This window comes from Adiantum capillus-veneris, chromosome 22 (genome assembly GCF_014529385.1).
Source record: "Adiantum capillus-veneris isolate H3 chromosome 22, ASM1452938v2, whole genome shotgun sequence".
Lineage (NCBI taxonomy): Eukaryota > Viridiplantae > Streptophyta > Polypodiopsida > Polypodiales > Pteridaceae > Adiantum > Adiantum capillus-veneris.
The window spans coordinates 89,958,345-89,970,911 of NC_140952.1; the positions used below are offsets into that span (position 1 = coordinate 89,958,345).

Here is a 12,567-nt window from a genome sequence, read left to right on the forward strand (position 1 = left end):
GGAGACAATTGATGACTTTGAATTATTGGATGAGTTGGGCTTTGCTACATCCTCCATGGGCTTGTACACTCATGCTTTCAACATCAAACATGCACCCACTAGTGGTTATTTTTCTTAAAAGACCTTGCACATAGAGATTTATTGCTCAGACGATGGACAACAAATGTGTTAGGCGATAAGAGTTTATATGTGGGGCTGCACATCCAAGCCAACATGCATTGGGTTTTAGCAATGAAGACATGTGCGCTCTGTGCAATCATTGGAAGAATGAGCAGTTCCATTGTCATAGCTAGGAAGTTCAAACATAAAAAGGTTGGGACAACAATTGGCTGCTTAGAGTTTGGTAACTGTGGAACAATTCGGAATGGGTATTACAAAGGACACTTTTCTTTGATGCCTCCTTTCGAATTGTGACTAGCATTCTTTAGGATGCCTCAGTGCACTCAAAGAATGTGGTGGAACATTAAAAGCAACCATTGCCACGCGCTCAACGATTGAGCAAATTAAGGGAGTAGTCGCATGCCTCCTCTCTCTATATGAAGACTTCGTGGGAGTCCGCTACCACAATGTCAATGTGCTAGCACGATTGACCCACGAATTCCGTTTTGTGACTTTTGACACAGGCCGGCTTGTAGTGCTAGTCGAAATCAATGAATATTATTACCGACGACCAACTTCCAATGGAGAATAGCCAGCAACAAATCGGCTAGTTCGGCCATTGTCTGAGACTGAGAGAGAGCCGCTAGTAGAGAGAGCGCCATGGCCGAAACCCTAACCACCCTGTCGACATGTATAGTGAAGCCCAGTATCCAAACTACACCACAACACATGTTTCTCTCGGCAGTCGACTGCTTTTGGCGATGGTTTCACTACAATCAGCGCATCCTCTTCTTCAAGTTAGATCAGAATCAGCCCCTCTCGCACCCTGATCTCGTCATCTCCCATCTCAAGGCCAGCCTCGCTTCCGTGCTGGTCGAGTTTTTTCCATGGGCAGGGCGTGTCTTTGAGCAGGAAGATGGACGCCTAGCGCTTGATTGCAATGATGCAGGTGTGCCCTTTATTGAAGCGAACATTGAGATGCCCTTCTCCACCTTGGAGAACAATGGTTTTCAGTACCAGCCTTTCTTCAAGCACTTTGCTCCGCATGGGGATGTCACCAAGTGGAACGGCCCGGATGACCCTCTCCTCTCTGTTCAGGTAGTGTTCGCTTTGTGGTCGAAAATCTGAGCTTCATGATGGATTGGACTAGTGACGAATGAATCGGAGATGAAATTGAAATGGCCAGTGTATCAGTGCATCAGAGATGAGATTGACATGGCCTAGTAATATTGATGAGATAATGTATAATGGTGGAAATGCAATTACTAACTGTAGTAATTGCCTACTTAGCTCCAAGTTAGTACCTCTATATGTGAAGCATGGGTGTTGTGAGGAAACATGTAGAATTTGAAAGGCAATTTTAGCTTCTGAATTTTTTCTTTTTGAGAAGTCCTCTCGACGCCTGCAAGCTTTTTCTGCTTTTGCATCTTAGCATTCTTGTTCTGCTCATATTTGTTTTTGTATCCGGTCCTCTGAGGTTTCCTACCTTGACTGAAATCGTCATTGCAGGTGACGAGATTTCTCAACGATGAGGGATTTGTTCTCGGGATTGGCCATAGTCATATCGTGGCAGATGGAGGCTCTTTGTGGCACTTCATGAAGTCATGGGGTGAGTGTGCAAGGGGGCTACCTCTCTCAATGCACCCGGTACACATGAGGGAAGCATTGCGCCCGGAAAAGCTCATATTGCCACCCCCATGCCCAGAAGAGGACAATGTTAATGCATGGCCTTCTCCTTCTGAACGAGCGGGATCTGAATTAGTACAATGTGATTTTCACTTTACCTCAGAAATGGTGAAGAAGCTTAAGGACATGGCAACCACCTCCTCCCCTGCGACCGGCCATGCACCATTTTCGTCTTTGCAAGCCCTCGGTGCTCATATGTGGAAGCATGTGATGGCAGCTACAGATACAGATAAGAGGAGAGAGAGTATATTCTATTTGCTCTCAAATATGAGATCCAAACTTGAGCCCCCTTTGCCAGAAGCTTACTTTGGAAATGCAATAATTAGGGATGGAACTGTAGCAAGAAAGGAGGAGCTCGAACAAGAGAGTGTGGGAGCCATAGCTTTGCGGATACAGAAGCTTATCAAGAGAATAGATGAATTTTTTTTTAGAACATTTTATGGCAAGTTTGAGGTGCTACGTTTTATGAAGTTGTTTGATGAAGCAGAGTTTAAAATGGTGATGCTTCAAGTATCTAGCTCCCCTCGATTCCCGGTGTATGAGGTGGACTTCGGATGGGGTCCCCCTTTGTGTGTACGAAGCCCTCACATTCGCGGTGATGGTGAGATGGTGTGGTTTTGTGGTCGAGAGGGAGGAGGAAGCATAGATGTGTCTTTGGCTCTTTCAAAACCTGTCATGGAAAGGTTGGTACAAGATGAAAGTCTCTTGTCTTTTTAGTTATAAATGTCACTCCATGTGCCTTGGCCCCTTTGGTACCACAGTAAATGTTACCACATATATAATCATTGTTCTCTTCAATATGGTCGTTTTGCCTGTTATTGGGAAGCTTGCAATCTCCCCCTCCCCCCTCCCCTCTTGCCCCCTTTCCTCGGGCTCCCCTTAAAAAGGAAAAAAACAACCCCCTTTTTTTTTTTTTGTACTCGTCCTCCTCTCTTCTTGCACAACCACAAATACCCTTGTGCTATCCCTCCTTTGCGTGTGTGGCCGGTGGAGAGAGAGAGAGAGAGAGAGAGAGCATGGACATGGGTGCATATCCTCCATTTGTGCGTATGCGCAATTGTTTGCATGTGTGTGTGTGTGCACGTTTATGTTGTGTGTACTTTGTAATAAGGGCATGGTCATGCGAGGCTTAGTTATCACTAAGTCTCGATAGTTTTTGATAAGAGCTCAGATGTCGATCGTCAACAACAAGCAGAGAGAGGAAGAGCGATGCACAAGCAGGAGAGAGAAACTTAGCGTTGATCGGCAATGAACGGGCATAGTTTTGTAAGTATACCTTTTTAGGCATAGCTAGAGAATGAAGCCTACCAACAACTGTGAAAAGCTGCTTCGTGTCAATTATGGTCGGTCCATCTAACAAAAAACTAAGCCTCGTATGACCATAGCCTAAGTTGTGTTCACATCACAATCACAAGTGTTTGCATGGTAGAGTTTGTTAATGTTCACTTTAGCGGGGTTCACTGTAGAAGGCGAGGACAGTCCCAGTAAGCGGGAACTTCTCCTTAGAAGGCCGAACAACGGGATCAGTCACACTAACAGTAAATATCGTAGACAGTTATTGCAGTAACTTTGGGAGCTATAAACAGGACTTGCTACATTGTAGTTGAGCTTCTTGACTTCTTAGCAGCTTGTCTTTTGACTTTAGCTTTCTAAGCACTTTCGGGTTTACGAGCTCTTCGCCTTTAGCTTCACTTTGTAATCATTGCTTCTGTAAACATTTGAGCTTAAATCCATAATACACTATACTGGTTGTCTTTGAGCTATTAATCTGAATCTGTAAAAACTTTTTTCAATCTATCAATATGTCTCGTGTAAGTATAACATTCCAGGTCAGTTATCTATCTGTCCAGCCAATTTTTGGTCCCAGTCTCATTAATTGAACTGACGACATAACCAATAGCTTTAAATTCTAACATTGAAATCAACTGTCTGAAGAGACCAGTTCCAATTTCATTTTGACGATCACGGTGGTTAGAGCTGTTCGCTCTTTGACCAGAAAACTCTTATCTCCCAGCTATAATTTTTCAACTGAACACATGACGTCCAAAGTCAATCATGGTCGCAAACAATCAATCCGATTAGGCACTAATGATCGCGTCGACCCTATTCTTGAGGTATCAGAAAGAGATTCTGATCCTAAGAAGGACCCGGAGAGCGAGACTGAGGCTCAAGAGGAGCACAGTCATGCTGAAGAGACCAAGGACTCTTAACACTATAGTCATTCCAAGAGGAGAAGGGCTGAGCGGGAAGAACGCAAAGCTATGAGTTCTCGGTCCACACACAAGGCAGATGGGGCCAAGGGCATCAAGGACAACCGTCACAGTTCCAACAGAAAAGTCAGAGAAGAGACAAAAACTGAGACTGAAGAAGAAGTTGATTGGGATGCCGAGATCACTACAGAATGTCTTCTCGACGAAGTCGGGCTCCCAAGGACAGAAGAAGCAGAGATGATGCCGATGGGTATGATTATACTTCTTTAATGAAAATCTCTTTCCCAGTGTTCAAAGGAGGAAAGAAAGATGATCCAGATGTTCATATTCAAGATTTTGAACAATATGCTGAGTTGAAGAATATTGATGAAGATGACTGGGGAGAATTTTTTCCTCAAGACACTGAAAGATGCAACAAGGAAATGGTATTACCATTACCCAGCCTACCAACTCAGATCATACAACAAATTTCTCAAAGCTTTCAGACTGGAATATTCAGACAAGGGAAATTGTTAGTGAAAAGTTATATTGAGAAGATCAAGGAATTAACCAAGCAGTTGCAGGAGCCACCATCATAAAGAGGTTATGTGTATGGTTTTTAAATGGGTTCCGTAGTAAGAAGCTTAGAGAACAGGCGGTGCCTGCACCAACAAAGAAATTTAATGATTTGGTGCAGCGAGCTCTGAAGCTTGAACAAACTAAGAAGGAGAGTAATCACAAGAAGAGGAGGTCAACAGTAGTAGTTCTTCCACTGAGAATTCTGATTCTAATGAGATCTTCGGTAGCTCTGACATCAGCTCAGATGAAAAGAGCAAAGACAAGGACAAGAAGAGGTTTTGCTACAAAAAGATTGATGAAATGGCCCGGTAGATTATTGAAATCAGCCAGACCAGACAACCAGTTAGGAGAATGGAAACTTAGTGCTCAAGGTGCAAATCTAAAGATCATGTTTCCAATGAATGTCCACAATGTACCTATTGCAAAGCGTATGGTCATTTATGGAACAATTGTGGCATTCACATTCATCACTTCAAGAAGGGAAAGGATTTGTCTGTAGTAGCATTTACCAATGCTGAACCAACTAGAGTAGAGACAGCCAGTGTACTCCAAGAAGAGAAATCAGGTACCAGTGACATTGGTACTGGGCGCGACAGATACCAAGGAGGTACTGACCGAGGCCGGGGTCGTGGTAACTTTCAAAATCGAACCATTAACTGTTATACTTGTGGCAAGTATGGGCACTTTGCAGCTCAATGTCCAGAGGCGCATAGTACTGCGGCTATAGAGGGAAAAAGCCCGAGAGCTAGTTTCAGTACGAGCAGTTACACGCAGTAAAGGGGTAGTCATTGAGGAAATCCTAGATGGGCCGGTAAAATCAGTCAGTGTTGAAACTAGCAAATGGACTCAGCAGAGAGGTGTATGGAAGGCAAAGGGCAAAGAGAAGGTAGTAGATAAGTGGCAGAAGCAGAGAAAACTGGCGGCTAAGATCACAGAAGATCTAGCCAAGAAGCTACCAAAGCAGCTAGAAAGTTCTAAGGTTCGAGTCATTCAGAAGATACCAGCCCACCAGTCTTCTGAGAAAAGACAGTCAGTTCAGTCAGGATCTGGACTTTCTGAGACCATGCTGGCTGCAGTCCAAGGACTGGTGGAAGATCCAACTAGAAGTGTCAAATCAAATCTAACTGGAATGGAAAACAATGAAGGGGGTAAAACAGACATCAAAATAAAGGATTGGCATTGTGCAAATGGTCTCAATTCTCGAAGTTTTGATAATAAGTCTGATAAAGAGAGAGAAGAAATTCATATAAAGATCTGTGAAAGAATTCAGAAACTGACAGTTGAATTAGAAGACATCAGCAAAACTTTGCCTGAAGCAGCAAAATTCATCAAACAACGAAGAAATGATGAAGCCGATGCTAGAGCAGTTGACCTTGCAGCTATCAAAGATGATGAAGTGCCGGTAATCTAGGTAGACTACAAAGTCAGGAAACAATGGGAACCGCTATCCGATGTCCTTCTGGATGGAGGGGTAGGTGTAAACATCCTGGGGGTACACCTTCAACGAAGAATGGGTATCACAAATTTGAAACCAGCACCCTTCAAAAGTTCGAATGGCCGATCATAGAGTTGTGCAGGCAACTAGGATGATAGAGAATATGCAGATAAGGGCGGGAAAAGAAAAGTTCAAGACAAGCTTCTTAGTATTGGATGTGCAAGGTACATATGGGATGCTACTGAGACATCCATGGTTGCGAACTGCACATGCTGTTCACGACTATGCCAATCAAACTCTGACAATATAGGGCATTAGGAAAAATATGAACCCTCTAGGGGCCATTTGGGATTAAGGTTAATTAGAGGTCAGCTAATAGGAAGAGGGTGGTGGACACACTCTATACCTTCAAAAAAGTAGGGAGACAAGGTAGCTTTACACCTCTTAATTGTCTCTTACCTAGTGAGAAGGTAAGGGAGGTGGCTAGGGGAAAGAGGGGGGGGGGGACCACTTTGACCTCTTTTTTCCCACTTTTTGGCCCGGATTTAAAAATACACTAAAAATTTCAAATTTCAAGTTTTCCCTCCTTAAAAGGTCCCCAAACCTATTTCATGGTCAAAAAAGTATTTTTGACCTTCAAAAGTTAAAAACGTGCACTAAAAAATCCAAAAAATTGATTTTAAAAAAAAACAAATCAAAACATCATTTTCACCCTCCAAAGTCTTTCCAAACCTATTCTATAGCTAAAAAGTGTTTTTCTCTCTCTACAAACCTTTTTCCAAGCTCTCCATTGCTGCAACAACCACATGCACCCCCTATAGTCCATCATTATCTCTCTGCTAGCTTTCTCCCACCTCCATTGTAGCACCAAGCAAGCTCCTCCTCCATCTCTTCCCCTTACCCACCACATAGTTTCACACCAAGCTAGCTCCTCTCCCTTCTCTCATCTCCATTACAACATGAAACAAGATTCTACTCCTTCTACTTTCATTCACTCACACTACATGGAAACCTCTACTCTCGAAGGTGGCAAAAGTATGATCTCACATGAGTTGCATACCACAACAATAGGAGGTGTGAATATCGCGTGGGCATTGCAAGGGTTCATCTCCAACATAAAGATAGAATGGTAAGAAAACTACCCTTGTAGCTTACATTCAGAGCTTAACATCATCTCCATCTTTAAGTTTATCATGCTGGAGAGAATTAACCTCTTTATGGATTTCAGTGTTTAGGCTTCACACCTCATAACACTGGGTGGTGCTATTTTGTTGATGACTTTGGTGCGCCATCTATAGTTGTGTAGCATGTGATTTGAGTCTCACAATGTAAGTAAGTTGTGTTATCTATGGAGAGTCGTCAAAGATTTTTCTTGTAATTTATTAATTCTTCGTATAATTGTCATTAGATAATTGGAATGATATCATTTTGTACTTTATAACTTTGTGCTCACATAATCTTTTGTTTACTTACAGATTCAACTTGTTTTAAGAGGACATGAGCAAGCAACCATGTGCAGAGATGGAAATCACTCTATTTTTGTTCCTGGAGGAACCTTTCACTACCATGTTAAAAGATTTTGAAAAGAATAGTAGGTGTTTTTTAGAATCTTGAACCAATAGGGACTCTCTAGGAGCTCTCATAGAAGCCATCCATATAGTACTACTATCTTCCCTAGTGTCATAGACACACAAATACTCAAGTGTATATGAATCTCTAGATGAGGAAGACAAATACTTGTAAGATAATCCTAACAGCAACAACATTGTCTCCATTTGTAATTATTTTTCATGAGGTTGGATTCCTCTATAAATGCAATATAAATATGTTTTTTTGTTAAATGGTGTCGCATTGAGTGAGAGTATTTAATTTAGATTACAGAAGTTTCATACAGATCTGAGAAATATTGTTTACTTTTATGGATATTTTGAGTTGCCTGTACGATGATTCAAGTCGCAAGTCTTAATCACTCCACCTTGAAGAAATTCAAGCAATATTTTGATTTCAATTTAATCATTAATGGTTATTCTTATTAAAGTGGATCATAAACTTTGTCAAGACGTCCTCATTTGGGGATGTTGAATATATATCATTAGCAATGTTTCACAAGAACACTAGGTGGACACAAGGAAGTAAAAATTGGCTCCTTGTTTGGTCGATTTCTAGTGTTTAATGTTTAGTGCACAGGATTTGTGAGGCTGTTGACATGGGGAGTTCACTAAAGTATATGTAACATAGCACATGTGTTCAACAGAAGGGATTTTATATTCTTGTAAAGTTGCAGAAACATGTGTAGATAAGGCCTATAAGGGGTACTTTTAATCCATTCTAGTGAACGCACGTGATATAGGAAAATTTTACATAGTGAATGCTCCGGACCTTTGAACACAAAGAAAGGGGGGGGAGCTCGAATTACATCTGAGTGAAAAGAAGTGGAATTTGTACTGTCATGTTGCATAAAGATTTGCTTTCACTTAATCTAAAAAAAATTTGGTATCCTGGGGTGCAGACAAGGCCATATAATGAAAAAAAAGGGGTGGCCACAAGCGCGCGTAGTGAGCCATCCAAAACTGCTGGATGGTCCATATGTGGGCCCTTGTGGCCACCCTTTTTTTGCATAATTAGGCTATTGCTGCACTCCAGAACCTTGGAAAAGATGAGATGAACCTAAAATTGAACTTTTCAAGCACATTATGCCTTCCTTCAACTCAACTTACTAGTTCACTGCACCAAAAGGGCAAATCACATTGGACAGTATAAAAATCTAGTCTCATGCTGCATAAACATCTGGTTTCATCAAATATTAACATTCTTGCTATTATAAGGGGCAGACAAGGCCATATAATGCAAAAAAAAGGGTGGCCACAAGGGCGCGCAGGTGAGCCATCCAAAACTGTTGGATGGGCCATCTGCGCGCCCTTGTGGCCACCCTTTTTTTTGCATAATTAGGCTATTGTTGCACTCCAGGACCTTGGAAAAGGTGAGATGAATGTAAAATTTAACTTTTCAAGCACATTATGCCTTCCTTCAACTCAACTTACTAGTTCCCTGCACCAAAAGGCCAAATCACATTGGACAATACAAAAATCTAGTCTCATACTACATAAACATCTGGTTTCATCAACTATTAACATTTTTGCTATCCTAAGGGGCAAACAAAGCTAGAAAATGCAAAAAAAAGGGGTGGCCACAAGGGCGCGTAGATGAGCCATCCAAAACTGCTGGATGGGCCATCTGCGCGCCCTTGTGGCCACCCTTTTTTTTGCATTTTCTAACTTTGTTTGCCCCTTAGGATGGCAAAAATGTTAATATTTGATTTAAATTTAACTCTTCATGGCCGAAACCACTTAACTTAAAACACACGGATAAACCGAAAAGCCAAATCACTATGGAGACAATAGACACAACTCTTAATCATTTTGTCATTGCAAAGTCATCTGAAATGATGTGAGCCTCTACAACTTCTTGAATAGCCTTCAATGCTATTGCTTGCATTTTATACTAATTTCCATAGCTTTGAAGCACCTCCTTCACCGTGTGAGCATATTTTTGATGCATGGCTATGATTTAAGTGTTAAGTTTTTTTTTTTTTTTTCAAGTGTTGAACTTTTCGGTTGTTTTCAACAGCTTCTAGATTTCAATTGGCTCCGAATCTGTCTGGGCTTGTCTCACATGAATTTGTTCATCTCATCGCGTTCTTCGACCATCATGTGATGAGAAAAAATCATATCTTGCTCGCATTCTCCAAAAATCAATGTGCAAGTTGACAATTTATTTAAAAATGATGTAAAACATACATTTTTTACTTTTTTCTTAATCTATGGGCTCCAACGAGCATTAAAACCATGGAATCTGAAAATACTCAAAGAACCATTGTTTTTTATTGTGTTAAGGACTGTATTTCCTACATACAAAACTTTCCCAAAATCTCACCCTAACACCTTCAAAAGTGGCTTCCAAGGAGTGTACTCGGTCAAAATTTGAAACTGAAGAAAAACAATCAGAATGAACTCCTAAACTGTGTATAAACTTTAGAATAACCAAAATTTCCTTCAAAAAAAAGTTATGCTAAAAATTTGAAAATAGCCCCCCATTGGACTCCCCATAACGATAGAAGTCAAAGGGTTCAAGGAGAGGTATGGTGTCACAAGTGCATGGTGGGAATCTCATCGAGGTTTATTCCGTCAAGATCTCTTGTACTTTATCATGTCTTCTCATGTACAATCTTACCAAAAAAAAAAGATACTTTAAATGACTACAAATCTTATTTAACTTATCAAACAATCTAAAATATGGTAGACCAAGAGTGCTCTTACACATCAACAAACAAAAAAGTCCAAAGTTATTCTCATTAACTTTGATAAACATACATTCGTGAACAACTTCCAAGGGGTAGTGCAGTTATAGTTCTTACATCCATTCCATGACATGGTATGCTCATGGGGTGACCTATCATATAAAAATATCTCTGGTGGGGGTGCCCTCATGTTAGGAAAGGGTGTGCTGTTGATGAAAAGTTGTTGTATTGTCCTACTAGGAATCTCTCCATGTTAGCATAGTGATTTTTGGTGTAGTGGGAGCCACATTGCTTGAGGAGAGCTTTGTGCCACCGTAAAAGCTTCATGTTATGCTAGTTCCTTGAGCCATTCTTGCATTAGGATGAGATTACCCACCTCTAATAAGGATGGATTTGAAGCACCTACCTGCAAGATGTAACAAAGAAGGCTGTTTTAGAGGAAAAGTGGTGACACTTGACCTCTCTAACTTGCACCCACTGTTTCTTGTAATGCCACTGTTTTGAGCTGAAGAGCTTGACATTCGTGCATCCACGAATGCAAAGAAGCACCTGCATCCATACACAACCAATTGCAATAGCCTAACAAGCCTACTTCTCCCCTCCCAAGATATTGAAGAACCATACACATTCGTCTCACCGACAGTATGACGATCTTGGGATGACCTCTGCTCACCCTCACGTGCGGCCTTCGGTGCAAACACCGCGGACAAGCAATATGTACACTTTTGTTGTGCGGAGTACATGGTGGTGGAGGGATACGATTTGTGATGTCCGTGATCACCATGGCAGTTGTTGCGTGAGGAAGCAAAGAATGAAAAGAAAGAGGGGGGAGGGAGAGGGAGGAACATGGGAGGAGAGAAGGGGGCAGAGGGGGAGAGGGAGAGAGAGGGGAGGAGGAGGAGAGAAGGGGGTAGGGAGGGATAGGAGAGGAACATGGGAGGAGAGAAGGGGCCAGAGGGGGGAGAGGGAGAGAGAGGGGAGGAGGAGGAGAGAAGGGGGTAGGGAGGGAGAGGAGAGGGAGAGAGGAGGAAGGAGGAGGAGAGAACAAAGGTTTTTTTTTTGGGGGGATTTTTTTTTTGAAAAAGTGGACTTTTAGTGTTTGTAGGTTTAAAAAAATGTCAAAAAATGATTTTTTGATGTGTATATATGTTGGGAGGGAATTTTAAGTCAAAAATAAGTAAAAATAAATTTTTTGAAAAAAAGTCAAATTTTGGCTCTTAGTGACCCACGTTTTTGCTGATGTGGCCACACCCCTTTACTCCCTTCACTTTCCAAAAGCTAGAGAGAGAAAGTGACCTCTTAGGTCCACATCTTACATGTGTCTAAAAAAAGGCTAGAAAAGTCTACTCAAAACTAGCTTCTTGAATGCCCTTGTCCCCTTAACCTTACACAACATTAGCCTTAATCCCTAAAAATTAGGATTCCTTACAAGGCCCATGCAAGGTTCATATTTCTCCTAATGGCACCAGTTGAAGAATTCAAATCCAAAAAAACAACACTAGAAGCTGGAGGAAGGCACTGTGACCAGAAGAGCTTTGCCAAAAGTATGGGATAAAGAAAATTGAGAGGATGCTGACAATAATGAATATTTTTTCATTGGCCAAGATAGACCTAAATGCAGTATTATTTGACAAAGAAGAGGTTGAAAAGCAAAGGAAGCAATTTTCAGGTTAGTTCACATAATTGAATTCTGGAGAACGACCAATCCAACCAAATGGATGGCCAGAGAAACCAGTTGACTTTAAAGAAGAATTCTGAGATTCCAATACACCAGCGGTCTCTGAACAAGTACACTCTAAAGAAGTTACTGAAGTTCAGAATGACAGTTCATAACTATGAGGTCTGTCTTGTGATTATGCTGAGGAGTCAACCAAAAGAAAGGGAGGTTGGCCTAATTGGTTACTTCCAGATGATCAAGAAATCGAAGAATGGAACCTGGGTTTTGAGGAAAGTCCTAGATTGATCAAATTAAACAAGCATCTGAACCCAAGAATGAAAGAAAAAGCCCGACTCACGTAGTTGACTTCTTGACTTCTTAGCAACTTGTCTTTTGGATTTAGCTTTCTAAGCACTTTCGGGTTTACGAGATCTTTGCCTATAGCTTCACTCTGTAATCATTTGAGCTTAAATCCACTTTTGGGTTTACGAGCTGTTCGCCTCTAGCTTCACTCTGTAATCATTTGAGCTTAAATCCATTATACACTGTACTGGTTGTCCTTGAGCTATTAATCTGAATATGCAAATAGTCTTTCCAGTCTTTCAGTACGTCTCTCGTTTCAGTA

At 41.4% G+C, this 12,567-nt stretch overlaps 1 protein-coding gene across 1 annotated transcript; it reads left to right on the forward strand.

Annotated features, from left to right (window-relative positions):
* Positions 1-238: 238 nt before the first annotated feature.
* LOC147429769 (BAHD acyltransferase DCR-like) lies at positions 239-2,603 on the forward strand. Its single transcript, XM_086496012.1, has 2 exons — positions 239-1,197; positions 1,609-2,603. Exons 1-2 carry the CDS (start codon positions 760-762, stop codon positions 2,500-2,502), a joined length of 1,332 nt encoding a protein of 443 aa, XP_086352138.1. The 5' UTR covers positions 239-759; the 3' UTR covers positions 2,503-2,603.
* The last annotated feature ends 9,964 nt before the right edge of the window (positions 2,604-12,567 follow it).